This window comes from Protomyctophum parallelum (assembly GCF_964188405.1).
Source record: "Protomyctophum parallelum genome assembly, chromosome: 14".
NCBI classification, from domain to species: Eukaryota; Metazoa; Chordata; class Actinopteri; order Myctophiformes; family Myctophidae; genus Protomyctophum; species Protomyctophum parallelum.
Window position 1 is genome coordinate 8,664,595 of NC_139709.1, and position 26,403 is coordinate 8,690,997.

The window sequence follows — 26,403 nt, forward strand, 5'->3', positions numbered from 1 at the left end:
CATGTGGACAGTGAACACTACCTTAAACGTACCATGTGGACAGTGAACACTACCTTAAACGTACCATGTGGACAGTGAACACTACCTTAAACGTACCATGTGGACAGTGAACACTACCTTAAACGTACCATGTGGACAGTGAACACTACCTTAAACGTACCATGTGGACAGTGAACACTACCTTAAACGTACCATGTGGACAGTGAACACTACCTTAAACGTACCATGTGGACAGTGAACACTACCTTAAACGTACCATGTGGACAGTGAACACTACCTTAAACGTACCATGTGGACAGTGAACAGGTCCTTAAACGTACCATGTGGACAGTGAACAGGTCCTTAAACGTACCATGTGGACAGTGAACACTACCTTAAACGTACCATGTGGACAGTGAACACTACCTTAAACGTACCATGTGGACAGTGAACAGGTCCTTAAACGTACCATGTGGACAGTGGACACTACCTTAAACGTACCATGTGGACAGTGAACACTACCTTAAACGTACCATGTGGACAGTGAACAGGTCCTTAAACGTACCATGTGGACAGTGAACAGGTCCTTAAACGTACCATGTGGACAGTGAACACTACCTTAAACGTACCATGTGGACAGTGAACACTACCTTAAACGTACCATGTGGACAGTGAACACTACCTTAAACGTACCATGTGGACAGTGAACACTACCTTAAACGTACCATGTGGACAGTGAACAGGTCCTTAAACGTACCATGTGGACAGTGAACAGGTCCTTAAACGTACCATGTGGACAGTGAACAGGTCCTTAAACGTACCATGTGGACAGTGAACACTACCTTAAACGTACCATGTGGACAGTGAACACTACCTTAAACGTACCATGTGGACAGTGAACACTACCTTAAACGTACCATGTGGACAGTGAACACTACCTTAAACGTACCATGTGGACAGTGAACACTACCTTAAACGTACCATGTGGACAGTGAACACTACCTTAAACGTACCATGTGGACAGTGAACACTACCTTAAACGTACCATGTGGACAGTGAACACTACCTTAAACGTACCATGTGGACAGTGAACACTACCTTAAACGTACCATGTGGACAGTGAACAGGTCCTTAAACGTACCATGTGGACAGTGAACAGGTCCTTAAACGTACCATGTGGACAGTGAACAGGTCCTTAAACGTACCATGTGGACAGTGAACACTACCTTAAACGTACCATGTGGACAGTGAACACTACCTTAAACGTACCATGTGGACAGTGAAAAGGTCCTTAAACGTACCATGTGGACAGTGAAAAGGTCCTTAAACGTACCATGTGGACAGTGAACAGGTCCTTAAACGTACCATGTGGACAGTGAACAGGTCCTTAAACGTACCATGTGGACAGTGAACAGGTCCTTAAACGTACCATGTGGACAGTGAACAGGTCCTTAAACGTACCATGTGGACAGTGAAAAGGTCCTTAAACGTACCATGTGGACAGTGAAAAGGTCCTTAAACGTACCATGTGGACAGTGAAAAGGTCCTTAAACGTACCATGTGGACAGTGAAAAGGTCCTTAAACGTACCATGTGGACAGTGAACAGGTCCTGACGGTTCAGCATGGGCAGAAAGTAGGACCAGGCCGTGTTCTTAGTCTTCTTGGCGTAGTCAAAGAAGATGTTCACCCTCTGATGGTTCTCCTGGAAGACACATTCATTCATTCAAGTTTGATTTATTCTCAAAATTACACCAAATAATCAAACTCATTTTCAGTGTCGTCGAGTAATACAATCACATAGAACGACATCACAATACATCAGAAGATCAGGGAAATAAAAATGTGAAATTACATAGGTTTACAAATAAAAAACTAAAGCAAATTTCAAATAAAAGCTAAAACTAATTTCAAAATGATCTAAAAACAGTTACACATCGTGGGGATCTGTATGCTCACCAAGGTTTTAGAACGATGCAAGGGTACCAATGTGGTCAATTATAATGTCTTCTGTAGGTTGTTCCACACAAGGTGAAGTGAATGAACACGCGATGAACAAACGACTGAACAATGCCATACTTAGTCCAACTTAGTCCAATCAATGGAGGGTATGCGCATGCTTAAAGTGAATGGCACATCGAGTGGCAAAGCAACAGGCATAGTGAGTTTAACATTGTTTAATGTTTTTTAACCCATTCTGACCGGCACCCATTTTGGTGTTGGCATCATGTTATGCTTTAGCTATTGAAAAATAGCAGATCTACAAGCTCATATCGCGCCACCGAGTGGCGCGATACGAGCTTGTAGGTCTGCTATTTTTGAAAAATCGAAGAGCGACTGACATTTTTAGAATCTGATCTCAGGTCAGAATGGGTTCATCAGACCAGTGTGTGTCCGGCGGAAACCTCGTATGAATCTGATCTCAGGTCAGAATGGGTTAATCAATCAGATGGGACTTTTCTGTTTGGATGTATGGGCTGTCAAGGCCAGAAAGTAGTTTAAGCGCGATAAAACCTTGGCAATATGCTATCGTAGGATTAAATAATGCTGGCGGGAATTGTGTAAAGATGGTTCTGAAGGCTAGACAAGATCCAGTGGAGTGCTACAATACTGAAAAAGGTCAATTATATAAACATGAAACTCATGAAAACTATTTATATGCGAGCCTGTGTGTGTGTGTGTGTGTGTGTGTGTGTGTGTGTGTGTGTGTGTGTGTGTGTGTGTGACTGTGTGTGTCTGTGTGTGTGTGTGTGTGTGTGTGTGTGTGTGTGTCTCTCTCTGTGTAAGTGTGTATACACCTTAGAACTGTTTATTGGCATACAAACTCTCACAATTGGCCAATACAAATAAGGTTCTGTGTGTGTGTGTGTGTGTGTGTGTGTGTGTGTGTGTGTGTGTGTTACCTGCAGAGTATCATCGATCAGAGTGAGGATGTATTGGACCGTCTGCTCCTTGGAGATATGAGCCATCAGGTTCAGAAAGGTCTTCGCACACTGAGCACAAACAATATGAAATCAGAAAGGTCTTCGCACAGCGAGCACAAACTATATGAAATCAGAAAGGTCTTCGCACAGCGAGCACAAACAATATGAAATCAGAAAGGTCTTCGCACAGCGAGCAACAACTATATGAAATCAGAAAGGTCTTCGCACAGCGAGCAACAACTATATGAAATCAGAAAGGTAAATGGTAAATGGTGCATTTATATAGCGCCTTTATCCAAGGCGCTTTACAGAGATTGTGCATTACATTCACCCATTCATACACCGATGGCAGCAGAAACCATGCAAGGCACCAACTAGCACATCGGGAGCAATTAGGGGTTCAGTGTCTTGCTCAAGGACACTTCGACAGTAACTCTGGGGGAGCCCGGGTTCGAACTGGCAACCTTACGGTTACCATCCAGGCACTCTACCCCTGAGCCACCGCCGCCCCCTCTTCGTCTTTGCACACCGAGCACAAACTATATGAAATTGAAAATGGCTTTCTGCACCCCTTCCCCATACGTCTCTAAATCAACAACGCTGCATGCCACACTGGGTCCATTGTTCACTCTGACAGTGTTGATTCCGTCGGCTAAAACTAGGACGAAAAATGTTCGTCGACTACCTTTTTTAACTGACGAAAACCAAATGGAAACTAAATGAAAACTAAGCTATGATGACTAAAACATATACATAGACAATTTTGTCCACAAATAAAAACTAGACTAAAATGTTAGGATGGGACTAGTGGACAAGAGATCCAGTATAAGTTATTTTACACTTGGTTGCATGCTGCAAATAGCAGATCTACAAGCTCATAACGCGTCACAGCGCAACGCGGTGTGAGCTTGTAGCAATGGCAAAACTCCAACAAGCCTTTAACACCATGCAAGATGCACTCATCTCACTCAAACTCGTCCTGAACGCCAGTAAAACCAAATTGATGCCATTCTCAAAAGCCAAAAACATAGACTTCAACTCCCTGCACATTCAAAAAAAGAAAGAAAGTTACTATGGACTAAGCTCAAGAACTTGTTTACAGCCAGGCCCTGCTCATAGAACATTTCATGGTAGGGGTTCAATGCCTTGTTCAAGGGCACTTCAGCGGTGGTAATTTTAATGTGCCGGTCCAGGGATACGAACTAGCGACCTTCCGATATCAAGACCACTCCGCAAATCGTTCGGCCACCGTTGCCACTATCAATGGATCCTCTATCGACAGAGTCACTGAATATAAATATCTGGCTTGATGAAAAAGTTACCTTTAAACACCATATCACTGACCACCAAGTTAAGGCAGAAAATTGGTTTTCTTTACAGAAATAAAGCTAACTTCACAATGATCTGTAGGAAAAGGGTTGTTGAAGCTGTTTTTATGTCAGTTCTGGACTACGGTGATGTAATTTATAGAAATTCTGCCCTTACCACTCTTCTACCCCTAGATACAGTTTATCACTCAGCACTAAGGTTTATTACAGGTGAAAACTACAGCACTCACCATTGTACCCTCTATGATAGAGTAGGTTGGTCTTCCCTCTCTGAGAGGAGAAACAGGCACTGGCAGCAATTTATCTTTAAAGCCATTGATGGAAAGCTACCATCGTACATCACGTTGCTGTTAAAATGGAAAATAAATACTCGCCAGACCCGTTCAAGCGAATGGCTTAAAGTAGAGGTCCCATCTGTACAATCTGAACTAGGAAAGTCAGCTTTTTGCTTCGATGCCCCATCATCATGGAACACTTTACAGCAAACATTGAAGATTGATACCCCAATAACTTATAGTCAATTTAATAACCTGCTTCTGAACCTCCCTACCCCAATATGTAACTGTTTTTAACTTATGTTTTGTCTCACTGTCTGTATAATATGTCTCTATGCCTTACATGAAGATTTGATTTGTGTCTGATACCTGCATGTCTTAAATTGTTTTATATACTGTATGTAATCTCGTCAGCATTGAAAATGATGAACCTCATATCAATGCTCTTTCGAGAATAAATAAAGGTTTCAATCTAGAACGGCTATTTACAGCGAGTGAAAAATCAGTCATTACGCCAAAATACATGTCAGTCGACTAAATCAACTGTACATTTAGTCGACTAAAATCGTATATGATATTTAGTCAACTAAAACTAGACTAACACTAAAACATTTCAGATGACTAAAGTGTGACTAAAACTAAAACAAAAAAATATATATATATACCTGCAAAAGACTAAACTAACACTTGCTAGTGCCAAAATCAACAGTGCCCTCAGAGTTAGGGTTATAATCTTTACACTTGACAGAAGGTTTTGCGGTGCATCATTCCCATGCGTTAGCTAGCTCTGTGCCGTCAGTCAAGAATGCGAGACGTCGCTTCTTCTAGACGGGACATTTTGTCACAGTGAAACTGATTATTATTCCATTTATAATTAAAGCGGTTCTCAATATTCATTTGCAGCACAATCTATGTATGGCCCCTTGAGATGCAGCATCTCCATCAGAACCGGTCCTAGAGAGACGTTTAAAACATGGATGCTAACAAAGTTAGCATCCAGGTTGTTGCAAAGTTGTTGCACGTACTATAGAACGATTTGTCTTTTTTATTTTTTATTTTTTTGAAGGCATACACAAATCCGATAGATTTCTTTATGCCTTCATTTAAGATATTGATTTATTTTCAAAGATACTATATTGAACTTAAATGTCCAGTATTGCGTGTATGCCAGACAGTGTACTATAAACATGAATACAGTTGGATTCACAGTTTCACAGAGTATCAGAGTAGTGACAGCAGCTTTGGTACCTGATGTCCGTCATTGGTCAGAATGACCTGTTTCTCCTCAGAGTGAGCCACCTCAAACTTCTTAATGAACTCACAGTCCTCTGCAGAAATCATCTGACCCCTGCAACAAACACAAGAAAGAAAAACAAGCAAACGTTGAAGCTATAATCCAGTGTTTTAATGAAACAATCTTAAAGGCGCAGTGAAACGGAAATGGTGAACAACATGAAAATGGTGTTTCAACATGAAACACCGGTCTGAAGTTTCTGAACCAATCAGAGCGTCGCATCCCTTCAGGCGATGGGACGGTAGCTAGGGACGGTAGCTATGCTAGGCGCAACAGCGTGGTGTTGTTTGTTTATAAATCATATGGTCGGCCAGCACAACCAGTTTACTGTTATGTGGCTTATTTCTTCCATATAATGTTTTCAGATACATATTCTAGCGTGATGATTAAGTTGAAAGCGAGTAATACACTGTCTGGATGTTATCTGGAATGGAAATAAAAACGGAGTATTCTGTAATCAATAGCAGCTGTGATGGACGGACGCACAAATATGGGAAATTAAACGGGTGAGCTTCATTGTTATTGGCTTTTATCGATGTGTATCTCTACACGTCATCACGCAGCACGTTTTCGTTTTAATAAATAAATAATGCAATCGTTTTTATGGACCTTTGATATAAAAACACACAGAAATGAGAATTTTCACATTTTTTTGGCATCCATTGTTAGGTATGCCCATATAATGACCACGGATATGGTCTAAAAGTGTGAAAAACGTCTTTTTCATTTCACTGCACCTTTAATAAGTGAGTTGACGATTAATTGTCACAAATAAACGTGTTGTAAGCCATTTCTGCAATTTTTTGGGGGGAAATGTTATAAAATGTAACTATGAAAACATTTCAACGTGATTGAAAAGATGATTCTTTTTATGTAAAACAATTGTAATTATCTCAAATAATTGACATGCCTAGCTAGCCAGGACAGTAGAGGTAGTTTGGACTCCTGTTCCTAATTATAGTCAGCAGCTCCACAATAGTGACACTCACTCTGAAAATACCACAACCAATCCTCAAGAGAGCCACAGTGAACAGCAGTACAGTACAGTACAGTACAGTACAGTACAGTACAGTACAGTACAGTACAGTACAGTACAGTACAGTACAGTACAGTACAGTACAGTACAGTACAGTACAGTACAGTACAGTACAGTACAGTACAGTACAGTACAGTAACATAATAAAACTAAAAGAAAAAGAACACTGAACCAATCCGAAATTATACACATAACACCATAAAGAGGAAGCTTCACACGAGACACTGACTCACAAGGCAAGGAGTACTACGGTATCGTCCAGATCTATAGAGGCTAGTCCAGCAGGCTAGTCCAGATCTATAGAGGCTAGTCCAGCAGTCTAGTCCAGATCTATAGAGGCTAGTCCAGCAGTCTAGTCCAGATCTATAGAGGCTAGTCCAGCAGTCTAGTCCAGCAGTCTAGTCCAGCAGTCGAGTCCAGCAGTCGAGTCCAGCAGTCGAGTCCAGCAGTCGAGTCCAGCAGTCGAGTCCAGCGGTAGGCAACCTAACAGCGGGGCTCCACTGGGCGCGTCAGCGCCACGTCTCCGTCACCGTCAGGGAATGTTCCCTTTTTAATCAATGAAGGGTGGCTCCACTGCCCGCGTTGCGTTGCGTTGCGTTGCGTAGCGTTGCGTGACTGCATTAAAATTGCCCCGGTTTGTTTTTTGACGCACGCAACGTAGACGCAACGCGCCCGGTGGAGCCCCGCCGTTAGGCAGCAGTGCCAACATGGCACAAAGGAGGGTGATCACTGGCACACTGGCACAAAGGAGGGTGATCACTGGCACACTGGCACAAAGGAGGGTGATCACTGGCACACTGGCATAAGGGTGTGAGAGAGTATAAATGAAGTCCCTCACATTTGTATGTAAACTACATACTTCTATATTCATTAAAATGTATCTATACTTAAGAGAGTGCTGGTATTCTTTTCTTTTTTTTAACCCACCTATCTCCCAGACTCCCTCCTCAGTCAGAGTTCAGAGTTTTAATGAATTTGCTTTGCTTATTGCTCTGAGTTTAAAACAAAAGAGTTTCTTTATTAATGAGCTCAGCGGCAGACTGTTTAGCGTTTCGGCACACAGGCCTTCTGCAGCGTTCCCTAAGTGTTTGAAATGCTGAGGAAGGCCTGCGTGCAGAAACCACATTCGTTTCTCTAGGTAGACTGCTGCTGTGCTCATTAATAAAGAAACTCATCCGAGACTATACTCTAGAGAGTGCGGATATTCAAGAATCTGCACCCATCAGCCACAGAGCCTACTAAGACTCCTCCCGAGTAGAGAGCGCCTTCTCCTATAACTAATGATTGTTGACTCTACAACAAAAGGTGCCAGTCAGAGACCTTTTTGCCATGGATAAATCCATCAAACTCTTTTCCCGTGACAGTTGGATCTCGATAGAAGCCTATTTTGCAGAATATCAGCACATCAACAAGCACATCTCTGCTGTCGGGAGGAAACCTTGTAACTCCAAAATGTTCATTTTTCATGAAATGAAAAATACACATTTTTCAGTAAATAAAGCAGGAAATAAAAACAAAGCAATGCTGCCTCATCAAAGTTGGTGTTGTAACTTTATATATTGCCAATTACTTCCATGAGAGGTGGTGGAGTTAGTTGCTTTAGCAGACATTTTGAGGGTCCAATGGAGTTAAGAGGTTTTGTCCAAAGAACTTTTTACTACTCTCCAATTGGTTCAATATTTTCGAAACAACACACAGACGTATAAAAGGGTGTTCAATAGCACTTTCCTCCCGACAGACAGCAACGACATGCAGAGCACTGGAGTGAACCGCTACAGTACTCACTGGAGGTAGGACTGCCAGTTAACCTGGTTGGCTCGAACCTCGGCTGCCTTAGCAGCGATGATGTTGGTGGGGACAGCAGCATCCACGGCCCCGCGGATGTCCATCATATGGTTGAAATGTGTCGACTAGTACAATGTGTGTCCTGATCAAAATGTCACACCGTCCTGGATGGGGAAAAAGTATTAGATTTAGATGTAGTGCTAATGTGCTATTAGTGTTATAGGCCCAAACCAAACCAATGACTCGCCATGCAATGCAACTTCTTGCAACCAAACGGTTGCGACAGAGCCTATAGAGCAGGGGTCCTCAACTAGAACTGCTGAAGGTCCACAAATATTTTTTAATAAGACCATGGTCCAGTCTCATGCACACGCAAATAAAATTGCGGGTTGCGGGCCACGTGGGCCCCATGGGGTGGGGCTGCCCCCCTCGCCCCCAACCGGTACAGTCAAACCAAGCTTATACAAACCGGGTCCCATCCCAAGTTCAAAATTATTAAAAAAAAAAATAGGCTGACAGGAAATGGGGATAGAGATGGGGGAGTGACATGCAGTAAAGGCCATCAGGATCGGGAGTCGAACCCGCGGCACACTGCCAGACTGGATTACCAGCCAAGGTGCCTGGACCACTGATCCACGGCCCAGGCCTCTTCTCTTTAGAAAGCCTACTTTCCTTAGTGGACGCATTCTGAGCCCCCCACCACACGTATAAACAGTACTTTTTGGCCAGAAAGGGATTTTTTTTCACCGGAGGAACAATATTCTGTATGAGGCAGTTCTCTGGGCAAGAGGGCGCATTGGAGTAACTGTAATGTTCATGCATTTGACAGTTTAACCTTTCATCCATAAGGGGGCGCTTGGCATGTCAGAATACTAGTAACACCACTGAAGAAAAGGTCCCGGATGTCAGTTGTATTATGTGTTGTCAGCGAAGCATGTAGATTGATTTCAAGCTTGCATTGATTCATGTGTTCATACTAAGAGAATTCAATAAACCAGTCTTTGGAGTTAAAAGCAGTGCTTTGTGGATCAATTCCAAAACTTTACACTGGCGACGAGGATTTAAAAAAAAAAAATAGGAAGACAGACGGAGAAAACAACAAAAAGACGACAGAGTGCGTCCACTAAGGAAAGTAGGCTTTCTAATGACAACCCGCCTCTGTTTTGGTGAATAGCAAAAACTTTCTTTTTATTTACGCTAAAGATGAGAGGCTGGTCTGATTTCGATTTGAGATTTAAAACCAAAAGTCCCATAGCCTTATACTGCAGGGCAGATAGAAGCAGTAGAAGGCTATGTACCAGAGCTAGGTTTGTCCCTATTTGAAGGCTTCAATTTAGGGACAACCGGAAGTTTACGGAATGTATTAGAGTCTGGGCTCGCGCGAGTACATGACCCTGACGTGACCGGGCTGTTTTCTGCCCACGGTTGCGAGTAGTTGCATGCAATCATCACCCCAATGCCAGTTGTGCAAAGAGTTGCATTGGTGTGTCGTGTGACATGTTAATTCACTCATGGGTGGTCCGTCTCAAAACCTTTTCTCATAACTCCTGCAGCCCCAGAATGATGTCCTGACTGTAGTATACTGTATACTGCACGAATACGAATAGGCAGTAATAGCAGCAATGTGAAGTCACAGATTAGGCTGGACCAGTTGTTCCAAATGTGGGGTCCGGTGACCCCCAGGGGTCCGAGAGAGTTCCAGGGGGTACCCAGCTAAATTATAGTTTGAAACCAAATCGACCCTTATGGGTCTGTAACTCCCGAGTGGGGGTCATACCTATGTTCCCTCAGCCCTATGTTCCCTCAACCCCGAGGTGCGCTGCGGGTCGGGAGAGGGTTGCGGCTAGGTTTAGGTGTCTGCCCCGGGGGTGCGCTGCGGGTCGGGAGAGGGTTGCGGTTAGGTTTAGGTTTTCCCCGGGGGAGGTTAGGGTTAGGGTTAGGGGGGAGGTAGGTTGTCGTAGGCTGAGGGAACATAGAGCTGAGGGAACATAGGTACTGTACGGTCCCCTCGGAGTGTACACTCTCAGAGTTAAATTGACATTGATTTTCAATTGTCAAACTGGGGGTCCTTGAAATAAAACAGATTGAGAATCACTGCTAGAGCTGCAAAAATATTCTCTTACGGGGGTCCCTGGTATATCATTTCAAATGGGGGGTCCGCAGAATAATTGGTGTCAATCTGGGGGTTCTTGACATGAAAAAGTTTGGGAACCTAGACTCTACAGTAAGGTCATACATACATACATGCATACATACATACAGCTTTGTTTTCTGATAAACAGCCATTATAGACTGTCCAAATCGTTTTTCAGGAAACAATATGTGACAATATGTCTTCATATTCACTCAGTCAGTATACTAGAAGGACACTGGAATTAGATCTAATAACTGGTAGCTAACAGCAGCTCATGCTAAAAAACGATTAGTAGTGATGATAGCAATGTCACGACACACAGCAGGCAAAACGGCTGAAACTACAAGGTAAGAAATGTTGCCTACAAATACATAGTCAGCTGTATTATACATTTAAATTCCCCCAAATTGAAGGTCAAATGAACGCGATGTTCATGTTGTTGTTAGCAGCTGTTATAGTTAGCTGCCAAGATAACGGCTCTCAGTGGGAAAACAAGGGAAGGATATCATGGATGCTAACCTAAGCTAGCGCTTACAATAACGACAGATAATGACGTCCATGCATGTAATTTCACGCACTTATATACTACTTGTTTCTCTAACATAATGTCATTGGTTTTTCCACTAACACTAAGATTTGACTGAAGAATATATAAGTAAAGAATACCGTTTGAATCACACTCACCCTGGCATCCACTATATACTACTTGTCTGCAGCTGACAGATGACAGCCTCTATCATGTGACATGTGCACGAGCGATCACATGACACAAGGTGGCGATTGAGTTTTATTTTTTTCTTTTTATCAGTGGCGATTGAGTCTTTGACCATTTGGGACTGGGAGCATCCTTCCTTTGCGTAAGTGGCAGTGGCGGGGGGGGGGGGGGGAGGGGGAATACTCACATTTTGTACTTTTACATGAGTAAAAGTAGCAATGCTGCAATCTAGAAATACCCAGTTACAAGTCAAAGTAAAATTCTGGAATTCATTCAAAATGTATAGGCTGCTTGAGTAAAAGTACAAAAGTATTGGCATTAAAAATGCACTTAAAGTACCAAAAGTAAAAGTACTCATTATGCAGAATGTCTCATTTAAAACATTCAAATGTAAAAATGTTTTGAAAATAGACAATCTACAAGCGCTACGCATTGTGACTTTTGTGAGCTTGTAGCTATTTTCAAATGGCCGAAATGTATAGAGCTAAAGTGGGTAATGTATGTTTTGTTGTGATAATAATCAAAATCTACAAACTAGTAACTAAAGTTTTCAAATAAATGTAGTGGAGTAAAAGTATACAATATTTGCCTCTGAGATGTAGTGGAGTAGAAGTAAAAGTACTGGAAATTTAATTGTAAATACTCAAGTAAAGCACAAATAGGCTACCTCAAAATATTGTAGAATACAGTGCAGTACTTAAGTAAATGTACTTAGTTACTTTCCACCACTGGGACTTAGGAACCAGGGAAAATAGTCCTGTTGTGATTTGCTTAAACTTACATCAATGTGTTGAGCTGGGTGTCCACATGATGTGTGTAGGCTATGGGGTGACCAAACACAGGCGCACAGTATTCTGTTGGGTCCTGTGGACATGTAGGAATAAATTAAATTGTATAATGAAATGGGAAGTAATGAGAACTGTGGCATTAAAGTCAGACCTGAAGAGAATGCAGTGCAACTTTCCCCATACTGATGGCTCTTAATTCACAGAACCTCTTAAAACAAAATCAAAAGAAAGCCTGATTAACCAGTAAGACGCCTGAGGGCGAGAAGCGAGGTCGCGTGCACGCATCCGCCTGGGTGACAGCAGACTGCTGGGCGAGTGCTGGCGCTTTAGAATGGGGGGTCAGATCAACATGTCCGCCTGGGTGACAGCAGACTGCTGGGCGAGCGCTGGTGCTTTGGCATGGGATCAACATATGGAATGATTTCTGTACTGGCCATATATGGAGTTTGTCTTGAGTGAACAGGTTTTGATGAGGTCAGATCAACATATAACAGGTCAGCTCCATATATGGAGATCTAAGGGTCTGAGATTTGAGGTGAGATGTAGAGTTGCTGGCCAATTGATGACATCAGGGATCTCCATATATGGGCTTAATATTGATGACATCACGTGATGTCATGAGGCATGACCATATATGGGGCGTGACTGACTGACTGACTGACTGACTGACGGGAAATGGGACCTGCTGCGGTTGCAATAAATGAAGCCAGTTGAGAGTTGTCAGAGAGAGTGATAGTGGAAGGGGATAGACATAACATAACATAACATAACATAACATAACATAACATAACATAACATAACATAACAACAAATAACATAACATAACATAACACAAATGTTGTATTTCAATTTCAACATTACTTTTTAATACTTTTCATTCGTTCAATATTTGTAAAAAGTCAAACAAATGAAGATAGTTCGTGGTTTCTGCCTGACAGCGACCATATTCTTATGAATGTAAATTTACAATTTCAATTTAGGCATTTAGCAGACGCTCTTAATCCAGGGCGACCTACCTGTATTGCTTCCAAGATCATCGGCCTCCCTACACACACACTTTCTGCAATGAACAATTTCGGCTAGCACTTTCAATATCAAATGACACTGATCATCCCCTGTATCGCTTTTTTAACCTTGTGCCATCTGGACAAAGATACAGAACCTCGCCATGGAAAAAGGTCAGATTTAGTAGGAGTTTTGTCCTATCAGCCATTAGACAAACTGCCCTGCCGATAGGATGGTTCTGTCTAAGAACCTAGTATATCCATCTAACAGTATAATATCTGTACAATTAAACTATGACTTTGAGCATACATTATAGAGCTTATTAATATCTAAATGACATAACTTTACCCTTTGCATATATGCCAATGCCTGTAAGGCCGTCGAGGCTAGTGGTGGCAAATACGGAAATTGACGAAGTGATTCTGATTGCGAACGCGGTGATTGCGAATGCAGTGAGCTAGGCTTCGTAGTTCGTACACACCTACACAACAATGTTCGGTCCGTGTGTGATGTCTGATTGCTGTTTGATTGCTGCTCCAATTCATTTCCAATGGGAGTCACATGGTTTGATCAAACATTTTTGTTTGATGAGGGGGGAGCAATCAGCAATCAAACACAAATGTTTGATCAAACCATGTGACTCCCATTGGAAAAGCATTGTGGTGGGCCAAAAAAACGACCAAACATTGCTTGATTGGTGTTTGGTACGTGTGAATGAGGCCTAACTATGTATGGAATCCAGGCAGAACATGTCTGTCTGTCTGTCTGTCTGTCTGTCTGTGTGACACCACCCGCCACCAGCTGTCTAACGCGTGTGTGTGTCCCTGTGAGCACATCTAGCCTTCAGCAGGCGTGAACTTGAAGCTCAACTTTTCTTCTTCGTGGGTTTTTTAGACAGCTGGTGGATGGAAAATAAGCTCCACCTCCGCGCCCGACGGACGCTACGGACAGTCTCAAATGGACGCGACGGACAGACTCAAATGGAAGCCGCGCACAAGCGTGAAAATGAAGCGTGTCACCCGGCAGTGATAGGCACTAGCCAATGGAACAGATGCAGCCTGCAGCCCATCCACTGGGAGGAGTTATACTTGTAGTTGTCTTCTTTCACGCTGTCAAACGCCCCCTGGGAGGGAATTGTGAAGCCATGTCAAGGGATACAGGAAGACATCTGGGCAGTGGGCAGCTCGAACTGCTCGAAGTAACATTATGTCCAAATTGTTAACAAAACATTGAAAAATCGCCTGAAGAAATAAAGTAAAGCATTGGTTCTCATGTTTGCTTCAGATCACCCCTGTAATCTTTTCATCCATGGCACCCCTGGCTGAATTACATTGTCATTTACTGTAACCCTGATCCATGACATTGAAAATAACTTTTTTTTATACTTTATAAAATAGCCCGTTCTCTTCATCATGTGCTGCCCTTCTCATCTCCATTATCAATCTCCGTGGTGGTCTAGTGGTTAGGGTGCGGCGCTCTCACCGCCGTGGCCCGGGTTCTATTCCCGGTCAGGGAACACTGTTTTATGATGAATTCCTGTTCTGTTCTTTAACTATATAGAAGTGTCTATTTGTACGTCTTTAATGTTTTGATGAATTGAACAATGTGGACCCTGTTGTAAACAAGTGTAATGCTTAATTGGTTCGTCCACTCACAGTTAACAGTCTTTGTATTGAGTTTGTGCTTGAAATGTATTGTAATTCTGCAAACTGTTAATAAATATTTAAATCAATCAATCAAAAATCTCCTGCTCCTTCTCACCGCCGGGTGACACACGCTTGTCGGCAGCTTACATCTGACGCCGCGCGGAGGAGAGCGTCAGATGTAAGTTGTCCGTCCGCAAGTCGTCGGCGAAAACAAAACTAGTTTTAAAACTCCTCGGCCGGGAGGCGTACCCGGGTCCCCCGTTCCAAAGGCACGTACGTTAACCAGTCGTCTAAACAGCCATGACAGCGAAGTAGCAACAGAGCAACTTATAGCCTACATTAGAATGCGCCTTTGTCTGTGTCAACATCTTGTCACTCAAACGTCCCTCTCACGCCCACTTCGCTAACGAAGAAATAGAGGACTACAGGCGTTTAAATAGGCTTCCGTGTGCGTCTCCTCTAGGAACCGCCCAAAGCCCCGGAAGGATTTAAAGTGAGACCTGACGCGACGGACTTCTGACGCTTCACGCCTGCCTAGTGTAGCCACAGCCTGTGTGTGTGTGTGTGTGTGTGGCTGTGGCTACACTGGCAGGCGTGAAAGCTTCAGTTGTCCGTCGCGTCAGGTCTCACTTTAAATCCTTCCGGGGCTTTGGGCGGTTCCTAGAGGAGACGCACACGGAAGCCTATTTAAACGCCTGTAGTCCTCTATTTCTTCGTTAGCGAAGTGGGCGTGAGAGGGACGTTTGAGTGACAAGATGTTGACACAGACAAAGGCGCATTCTAGTGTAGGCTGTATGGTGCTGTGTTGCTACTTGGCTATGGACTTATGACTGTCTAGTCGACTGGTTAACATACGTGCCTTTGGAACGGGGGACCCGGGTACGCCTCCCGGCCGAGGAGTTTTAAAACTAGTTTTGTTTTCGCCGACGACTTGCGGACGGACAACTTACATCTGACGCTCTCCTCCGCGCGGCGTCAGATGTAAGATGCCGACAAGCGTGTGTCACCCGGCGGTGAGAAGGAGAAGGAGATTTTTGATTGATTGATTTAAATATTTATTAACAGTTTGCAGAATTACAATACATTTCAAGCACAAACTCAATACAAAGACTGCATGTTAACTGTGAGTGGACGAACCAATTAAGCATTACACTTGTTTACAACAGGGTCCACATTGTTCAATTCATCAAAACATTAAAGACGTACAAATAGACACTTCTAGTTAAAGAACAGAACAGGAATTCATCATAAAACAGTGTTCCCTGACCGGGAATCGAACCCGGGCCGCGGCGGTGAGAGCGCCGCACCCTATCCACTAGACCACCACGGAGATGGATAATGGTGATGAGAAGGGCAGCACATGATGAAGAGAACGGGCTATTTTATAAAGTATAAAAAAAAAGTTATTTTCAATGTCATGGATCAGGGTTACAGTAGTAAATGACAATATAATTCAGCCAGGGGTGCCATGGATGAAAAGATTACAGGGGTGATCTGAAGCAAACATGAGAACCAATGCTTTACTTTATTTCTTCAGACGATTTTTCAATGTTTTGTTAACAATTTGGACATAATGTTACTTCGAGCAGTTTGCCCACTGCCCAGATGTCTTCCTGTATCCCTTGACATGGCTTCACAATTCCCTCCCAGGGGGCGTTTGACAGCGTGAAAGAAGACAACTACAAGTATAACTCCTCCCAGTGGATGGGCTGCAGGCTGCATCTGTTCCATTGGCTAGTGCCTATCACTGCCGGGTGACACGCTTCATTTTCACGCTTGTGCGCGGCTTCCATTTGAGTCTGTCCGTCGCGTCCATTTGAGACTGTCCGTAGCGTCCGTCGGACGCGGAGGTGGAGATTATTTTCCATCCACCAGCTGTCTAAAAAACCCACGAAGAAGAAATCTTGAGCTTCAAGTTCACGCCTGCTGACGGCTAGATGTGCTCACAGGGTCCCTGTGAGCACATCTAGCCTTCAGCAGGCGTGAACTTGAAGCTCAACTTTTCTTCTTCGTGGGTTTTTTAGACAGCTGGTGGATGGAAAATAAGCTCCACCTCCGCGCCCGACGGACGCTACGGACAGTCTCAAATGGACGCGACGGACAGACTCAAATGGAAGCCGCGCACAAGCGTGAAAATGAAGCGCGTCACCCGGCAGTGATAGGCACTAGCCAATGGAACAGATGCAGCCTGCAGCCCGTCCACTGGGAGGAGTTATACTTGTAGTTGTCTTCTTTCACGCTGTCAAACGCCCCCTGGGAGGGAATTGTGAAGCCATGTCAAGGGATACAGGAAGACATCTGGGCAGTGGGCAGCTCGAACTGCTCGAAGTAACATTATGTCCAAATTGTTAACAAAACATTGAAAAATCGTCTGAAGAAATAAAGTAAAGCATTGGTTCTCATGTTTGCTTCAGATCACCCCTGTAATCTTTTCATCCATGGCACCCCTGGCTGAATTACATTGTCATTTACTGTAACCCTGATCCATGACATTGAAAATAACTTTTTTTTATACTTTATAAAATAGCCCGTTCTCTTCATCATGTGCTGCCCTTCTCATCATCATTATCCATCTCCGTGGTGGTCTAGTGGATAAGGTGCGGCGCTCTCACCGCCGCGGCCCGGGTTCGATTCCCGGTCAGGGAACACTGTTTTATGATGAATTCCTGTTCTGTTCTTTAACTATATAGAAGTGTCTATTTGTACGTCTTTAATGTTTTGATGAATTGAACAATGTGGACCCTGTTGTAAACAAGTGTAATGCTTAATTGGTTCGTCCACTCACAGTTAACATGCAGTCTTTGTATTGAGTTTGTGCTTGAAATGTATTGTAATTCTGCAAACTGTTAATAAATATTTAAATCAATCAATCAAAAATCTCCTTCTCCTTCTCACCGCCGGGTGACACACGCTTGTCGGCAGCTTACATCTGACGCCGCGCGGAGGAGAGCGTCAGATGTAAGTTGTCCGTCCGCAAGTCGTCGGCGAAAACAAAACTAGTTTTAAAACTCCTCGGCCGGGAGGCGTACCCGGGTCCCCCGTTCCAAAGGCACGTATGTTAACCAGTCGACTAGACAGTCATAAGTCCATAGCCAAGTAGCAACACAGCACCATACAGCCTACACTAGAATGCGCCTTTGTCTGTGTCAACATCTTGTCACTCAAACGTCCCTCTCACGCCCACTTCGCTAACGAAGAAATAGAGGACTACAGGCGTTTAAATAGGCTTCCGTGTGCGTCTCCTCTAGGAACCGCCCAAAGCCCCGGAAGGATTTAAAGTGAGACCTGACGCGACGGACTTCTGAAGCTTTCACGCCCGCCAGTGTATTCACAGCCGGTGTGTGTGTGTGTGTGTGTGTGTGTGTGTGTGTGTGTGTGTGTGTGTGTGTGTGTGTGTGTGTGTGTGTGTGTGTGAGTGAATGGATATTCAGCAAGCTGAAAAACCACACATAGCTGTCCACACTATTTATCCATAATGTATAAATGATGGATAAGGGGTCAGGACAACGAGGCCTTTTCGTGGAGGGGTCAGAATGAAATTTGAGACTGTTTTTCTGTGTCTGTGTTGTTATTGCAATTTACGAGCTGCGTTCGCTTCCCGCGTCTGCGCGTCTTACTTGTTGTGATGATTTGTTTCAGCTCAGAGGCAATCAATCACTGAGGTCTGGAGTCAGCTGATTGCTCACAGCGAGGAGCTTTGATCAGTGTCCACCCGTGTGCCTTGAGTGGCGTCAGAGTGACATGCACTATAAGTCTAATGTCATGCCAAATCAACGTCAAAACTGAACATCTTCTCTTGCTGTCTGTTGAGTAGCTACAGTTCAATACGCATAGACATAGAGTGACATGAATAGAATAATAATGTTTAATCACACCTGTGTTTCAATGTTTTTAATCCATATAGTATTACTTTTGTCTTATGACCTTATATGACCCATTAAATGACAGGATTATATACAATCACATTTGACTGTTTAGTTTATTTAGGATCCCCATTAGCTGTTACACCTGGCAACAGCTATATACTCTCATTGGTCCTTCTCTCTGTGTCCCTATCTAACTCGCACACTAAGACCTCTCAGCTTAATCTGGCCTAAGCTGGTGGAGATGCAGCAGCGAGGCAGCGAGAAATCGGGATTGTAAACTCCCTTCTAATCCCTCTCTGTCGTCTCCGACTGTAAACAGTAGTCTGCTCTCACCAGGGGTTCACTGACACTTCGTTCTCTCTTCGTTCCAACGCTCTTCCAATGTGCTTCACGAGCAGGGGAGGTGGACTGGTGCTGGTGCTCACCCATGGTTTCAATCCAGCTTTCTGACAGGCCTCTCCCTGGGAGCGGTGGCGCCGCCGTGTTTGGACCATGCCAAGTGCTAAGGTGATGAGGCGGTGGGACGTGAGGCCCTTGACGCCTGCGATGCGGGCCGGGATCAGACGCACCAGGGCCCAGATGTGGCGGGGTCTACGGGGACTGCTCCAGTCCTGCAGACATGGGCAGGGCTACCAGCCACCGGGGGCGTTCAATGACCATGATGACCACGATGACAGCGAGGAACAAGAAATGTGCCCGGAGCCGGTAATGACACGCTACATATTCTTCATGCGCAAACATACATACCATCACCTCTCTTCTATTGTAGCACTGGTGTGTAAACCAATACTGTGAGGATAGTTGTATGCCGTAGGTTAAGTCTGTTTGGGGAAACACAGTCTATATCTATAGGACTCTTACAGTATCTTATTCTGTTTTCACTTCACACTGTTTCTGTTTCTATACTAAAAGCCTTTGCCAAAAAATAGCAGGTCTACAAGCTCACAACACATTGTGGTGCATTGTGAGCTTGTAGATCTGCAATTTTCTTGCCAAATGTTCACCCCCAGAATAGCGACTCAAGTGGTTAAAAAGTATGTCAATAGACTTATACATTTCAGATGCTAAATACCACAGATAATACAATTACATTCACTTCAATTCTAGGTTTGTTTGTTTGTTTGGTTGGTTGGTTGGTTTTATTTGTATTTGTTGTTTTTTCTGATGGTGTCAGCTCATAATTAGTGAAATATTGTCTGCAGCCTGAGGGTCACATATTTAGGGATGCTCTTCCTGTGTATACAGGACGTAGGAGCATTAAGCATGCAGATCTAAGATAGTGTGTCTATAAATAGTATGATATGAACAACTTGAAAGTTGGGGATACATCTAAACTTCCAAAGAGCTGACACATACTGTAGATGGCTGGCAACAATTCATATCTCGACAAATCCATTCACGAGAAACCGCTATAGTTTGCTGTTTTGAATTAAATGAAACACTACAATGTTGTAGTGTTGTCTACTGTTGAGAAGCATGTTACTATTCACAGTTAACGGAAAGTATAGCAGAATTTCAGCTAAACAACAAATGATGGTGGTGTGTTGTATTGTTTACTCAAATATGTTATATTCGGTGAGTAATTGTCTATGCATGTCTCTGAAGAAGAGAGCTCATTTTTGCCAGAAGGGAGTGTGAGGACAGACAGTATACAGTTGACCTCTCAGGTCACTGTTATGTGGAGACAACCCGTTCACATTCAAAGTCTAGAGCTAGCTACTGTAACCCTCAAGTTACACTGACCTTGTCAGTGGAATTGTGTTGCCAGGGAACTAAACAAGTTTATTTTCCGTCAACAACTGATATTCACAGAACAGTATATTGAGAAATGTAGTTGTGAAAAGGTCTTTATTTTCCCGAAGGTGCTACTTGTGACATAATTACTGACCATTATCTTTTCAGGGGAGCCCATTGAGAGCATGCTCTCTTTTTCAAGGACGCCCTGAGTACAACATGTCACAAAGTACAAAAACAGAAAACAGCAGCAAATAACACAATGTTACATAAGGTGAAATATAGACAGTAGACATTATGATGCTAATACACTATGACGGGGTTACAGAAAACAGGTACAGGCGTCATGTGTTGCATCATCAAGTAGTAGGCTACCTTAAATGACTCTATAGAGATCAGTTTGTCCAGTTTCAGAGAATCCTGGACTTCTGCCATTTGTCTGGAGCGTAAATTAAAGGATTAACTTGTTCACTGTTCATTCTTGGAGTTTTAAGTGTAATGTAAGTCTGTGAACGCGTTAGATATCTTGTGGGGTTTGTAATTAAAAGTGAGGATAAATACAACGGAAGCTAATTGCCACACAGGGCCTTATAAATAAATAAAACACAATGTTGTTCTTAATTGGAACGAATCCGTTCATATGTATATGTACAGTAGTAGGCTATATAATGCAATGCAAACGTTCACAAATATAACAGAATCTTTAACTGGATGTAGGAATGTAATTAACTTTCAGTTTCTTCACAATTTGTGAAGAAACTAAGCTTTTTTGCACTTTCAAATTCAATATATTATCTCTATATTTGACAGAGACGTACATGTATTAGACGTTAGCTATTTCAGCATAATAAGCGCATGTATCTATTTCAAAATAGCAATGTCTGATTAAAACTAGCATGACTGAAGTAAAATGAGACACAAGTAGCGCATGTGCTTAAATTCATATTTAGAAAATGTTTCAGATGTCAAACATTTCTGAGATGATAGAATGGTGATGGATGACGATGGGCATGGAAGGGGAACATTCTGAAAGCTTCATGAGCAAAGATAATAAACTTCAAAATCTCAAAAAAAACCTCTCAGACATGCTAGTAAGAATGATTCATGTAAAATAATTCATGTAAAATACTGATCTAAACAAAATAATCATTAAATCCATGCAGAATAGCTGGACATACTCAAACCATCACATTGTAGAGATGCTGATTGGACGATATTCACTCCAAATGACTCCATCGGTGATCGGCAATTTACCAGATCTGTGATTAGCAATTTACCCTATCTGGAGAAACCGGTCTTTGATCAAAGTCAATCAGATATATAGTATAATATAATTTTGCATCTTTGTGACAGGCCTAAACATCCTCCCCTTCCCCCCACACAGGAACAGGTTTGACGTGGGTACTTTTTGACATATAATAATTTTGGATCTCTTCATCATTTAGAATACATCAATACAGTGTTGAACAATTTCGTGGTTGGTGTGAGCCGGATCAACTGACCCCTGATAATTAATTGGTTTCTAACAATTCCTTTCATTTCCCCTCCCAGCATGAGAAAGGCCCAGCACTTCTACCAATATCATTGGGCCTTTAGTTATCACTGAACTGAACGCCTTGTACAGTTCACCGCAGTAACTTGCATTGAATCAATAATGTGTGTGTGTGTGTGTGTGTGTGTGAGAGAGAGAGAGTCAATATGGCAGTGTTGATTGTGGGACAAAAAGGTGTTGCATGGAGTGACATTACAGACTAGACTAGAGTCACGTCTCTCCTATATAATTATCTATATGTCCTTGACTGTCTCTATGGTGAGCGGTTGCTTGTATTATAGGGCAGTGCATGGTGGCGGTGCACAAACTGCAGCATATCATGAACAACAGTATCATCTGAGGAGGGCATATACAGTCAGAGCTGTATTGTATTCTGCATGATGAATGATGATGAATGGATCTGGCCGGGGAGTATAAAGGTCCACAGAAGTCCGTTTCCCATGTGACCAGTTAATTAATCGGTCATGTCACTTTCTTTATCCATCAATGTCACGACGTCTCCCCGTGACCAAAAACCTTGTGTCTCAGCTATAAGATTTGAAAGCCACGTTTAACAAACTGTTTCAGATATGTTTTTATTTTTATCATCTCAGGAACACATCCATCCATCCATGCAGGAATCAGATCAATTTCGAGTTTTAAAGACATCCGCACACTGCCACTTGCTAGTTCAGAGCAATTTTATTGAGCAACGTTTCGGTCTTGCGACCTTCCTCAGGCTTCCTCGGGTCGCAAGACCGAAACGTTGCTCAATAAAATTGCTCTGAACCAGCAAGTGGCAGTGTGCGGATGTCCCTTCTTTCAGCACATTGTATACTCCTTGTCATCATCGCACCTGCTCCAAATTGCCTGCCGGGTGTGCGGAAGTCTTCTCTCTACGAGTTTTAAAGACACCAACATGCTTTTTATGGTTTTACACCTTTGAATATTGAATACTGATGTTGTAGATCTTGAGTAAAAGAAAAAACACTCATAAATGCATAGAGCACTGCTGCTAGGCATTTAGCTATAGGGGAGGAGAACATCATATGTGTCCTATTGTCACGTCCATGTCTGCATTTAGCATTGATTTTAACCCATTTTGTGGGTTTTTTGTCTACGAGCTTGTAGGTCTGCTATTTTAGAAGAATCGTGAAAATGTGGCGCAAATCTTTGAATATATATTCTTTCACAGCAAACATTTTAACTCAAACCCTTGCTTCTGCTGGTCCCTGGAAATTTTTGAGGTCCTTGACATGAAATATTGAGCACCACTGATACAGAAACATGAGGTATTTCAGAAAACTGTCAGGCCTGAATGGGTTAATGATTTTAATGTCTGTCTGTTTTAGCATTGATTTTAAGATATGCACTTTATGGTCCATTATCTCCTTATGAAAGTAAAGGGGTAAAGGGGTCTTTTGAATCTATGTTATTGGGATTATTATTCTGTAGCTGAATTTTCTTCAGTTTTGCACTTTGTAACTTTGTAATAAATACAGTAAGATTATTATTTTCTTTAATTGAAAATAAAATATAGTTGAAGAAGTTTTGTACTGGATCTGGCATGTATACAGGCTAGGCTGTAACTCTTTACTTAATCATACGATTATAACTAATATACACCACAGCTAAATCCTATTCAGAATTGAAGGATAAATCCTATATTCAGAATTTCATATTCAGTGTATTTCAACGTATCTTCTTCAATATGGGTTTAATACTATAGGCGTTATTCAATTGAGAGTACATACTGCCATCTGGTGACTGACGATATATTTTAAGACTTGTATGCCCATTGGGGCATGTGATACAGCATAGTTTGGTTCAGGGGATCATTATTATATATTATTATAGCCAGTACAAAGAAGGAATACTACCTATTGTCCTTGATAGAACATATATAATAACTATAGCCAACATGAAGAGAGTTGGTTTACTAGATCTCTCACATTGCTGCCTGGATATATAAATAAAACGCCCAATAAATAGCTACAGTCGCAAAGAACCTAGCCCTAGGCTACTATAAAAGCAGTAATAGTTATACCTCATAACACCAGCAGATGGAAGTATTGTGTTATTCCGCGTTACTCCGCGACACTGCTGCATCTGAATGGTATAGGCTAGTTGGACATAAATATTTATATATAGGCTTTAATGCAACACAGACAGACGTCACAGACCTACACTGTTGCACCCATGGTACCTGCTATATGTGCAAACATTCTCTTTACAACGTTTATATGGAAATAACCAGCCTGGAAAACTGGAGTCCGTTTCAGAACCATGGATAGCGACATTGCTCTTGGTAGCCTGTGGGTCATTAAGTTACCCGTTTCTATTTTGTTGTGAGGCCAACCCCCGGGGGTCCTTGAGCCATGAGCTGAGGGTTCAGAAGTATGGGGGGGGGGGGGGCGTGGCCAAGGGGCCCTTGGCTCTCAGGGGCCCTTTGGGGACATTGGGCGAGGTACTGGGTTTGAGGCCCTGAAAACAGCTCCTGGGGACCATTGGCCATAGTTTTTGTAAAAATCACAAAAACCCCAAAACCCCCCAAAAAACTCTATGGGGGCCCCCAAACAATTGACCGGCCCAGTGGCCCTTAATGAGGGTTAATCCGTCAGGGGAGGTGGGGGGTCATAACCGCAGTCTGCAGATGGGGGTCCGTCATCCGTGGCCTTATAGGCAGGCCTATTCATTTGGGGGTCCGTTTGAGATTCGTGCTGCATGCGGTCCGTTGATTTCCGTGTTGTGCGGACCACCAACAACATGTCACATAGAGAAACGCACAGCTTTTATTAATTTAATTCCAGCATAGGGCTACTACAGTATACTATACTTGCAGAGGAGAAGACAGACGCATGCGTACTGACGTGAAGCGGCCGGTCGGGGGAGGAAAGAAGGAAAAAAAGAAGCCGTATGTGCCAACGGATGTAATCAAGGCAAAGATTTAACTCTACTCTGGGCATACATGGTGAAATTGTAAGTATTTGTAAGCCAAATTGTGTAACGCGATCACGACGGGCAGTATATATACCTAGTTGGTGAGCGGGGAGGAGCGCATGCTGGGGATGTTGTTAATTCCTGGTTGTTATATATATTTTTTTAAACGGCATGTTTCACTGTGTGAGTGTTATTGCCATCCATTCATCCAGTTATAGGCTATAGTGGTCTCGTCTTTTTTTTTAACAGACCCATGTAGTAGGCTGTCTGTCTGTCTGTCTGTCTGTCTGTCTGTCTGTCTGTGGTTGTCCTGGCTCAGTGGCTGGGGGGTGATGAAGCTGCAATGGGCTGCTTTTCTTAATTCTCCCCTTGGTGTGATCTGCTGCCCGCATGCGAGAAATGGAAATGGTTTGTCGGTTGTTTAAACACTGTCTGCACATTATGAACAGTTATATAGGCTATACCCTGCAGTCCCCGCGACTCATACATGTGCTATTGTTGTTGTCTAAGGTTTAATGACAACTGCAGTTCATTTAGTGATCTCGTGTTTCATGATCCTCTGAATGGATGGATATAGTAGGTACCACCGCCGCCCCCACCCCCCATTTCATCTTCATCAGCTGTTGAGAGCAAAGCTAATGCAATTGTGTGTCAGCTTTGAAGTAGCCATACTTGCATACCCGACACCTAAAACGCGTAAAGTAGCCTATATAGGCTTTATGCCATTTGGGCACACACGCAAACCCACCACCAGGCACGGAGTATATTCCGATATAACCATATAATGCGGATCCATCCATTTTAGAAATGGACAAATGGTTTTGTATATCGGCGCTGATGGAACGAACGATGCTGCGGTTATATTGGCAATAAGCTGCTGCGCCTTCAAGTCCCCCCCCCCCCACCCCCTCCCATGATGATGTTGCCTTATATCAAATCTTCTTATGGATGTTTTAAGCATCGTTTCTTATGCCCGGATATATATATATATAGTAGCTTTAATGATAAGGTAGTCGAAAGCAACAGATTTGTTACATAATGATGTGATAGAAATGGCTGATGGTTGGTGTTCACTGCCTAGTGATGACACATCTATTATAATGAGAGTAGGAGGACTGCTAGTCTTCTACTCCTACAGTAGCCTATATGTGTGCAATGCACTGCCATTTAGGCCTACTATAACCTAAGTGGGAATTCAATTGAAAAAGACTATAGGCAATTTGGCATTATTATTGGCAGTGTATAGTATAGCCCAATCAAGTCAGCTTGGCAATAGTGCATGCATCGCACAACTTACAACACAGGATGTTTGACAAGTTAGTTGACAAATCATAAAATAAATATATAGAGAACCACACTTTGTATGTGCATTATAGGACTACATACATGTGAGCTGCAGCTGCATGGCTGTTTATGTATATAGTT

At 42.9% G+C, this 26,403-nt stretch overlaps 2 protein-coding genes across 2 annotated transcripts in view; one reads left to right on the forward strand and one right to left on the reverse strand.

The window, feature by feature from the left end:
* Window positions 1-11,485, reverse strand: part of atp6v1h (ATPase H+ transporting V1 subunit H) — a 51,411-nt gene extending 39,926 nt beyond the window's left edge. Inside the window, exons 1-5 of the mRNA XM_083781175.1 lie at window positions 11,438-11,485; window positions 8,620-8,783; window positions 5,753-5,852; window positions 2,881-2,970; window positions 1,569-1,682 (exon numbers count right to left, since the gene is read on the reverse strand). Of these exons, the coding sequence (XP_083637301.1) occupies window positions 1,569-1,682; window positions 2,881-2,970; window positions 5,753-5,852; window positions 8,620-8,726 (411 nt within the window). The 5' untranslated portion in view covers window positions 8,727-8,783; window positions 11,438-11,485. The remainder of the gene's footprint in view (window positions 1-1,568; window positions 1,683-2,880; window positions 2,971-5,752; window positions 5,853-8,619; window positions 8,784-11,437) is intronic.
* A 7,780-nt stretch (window positions 11,486-19,265) lies between these two features.
* Window positions 19,266-26,403, forward strand: part of LOC310870711 (regulator of G-protein signaling 20-like) — a gene marked incomplete at both ends in the record, with an annotated part of 15,889 nt that continues 8,751 nt past the window's right edge. The window contains 3 exon segments of the mRNA XM_083781984.1: window positions 19,266-19,478; window positions 24,915-24,982; window positions 24,984-25,017. Coding sequence (XP_083638110.1) covers window positions 19,266-19,478; window positions 24,915-24,982; window positions 24,984-25,017 — 315 coding nt within the window.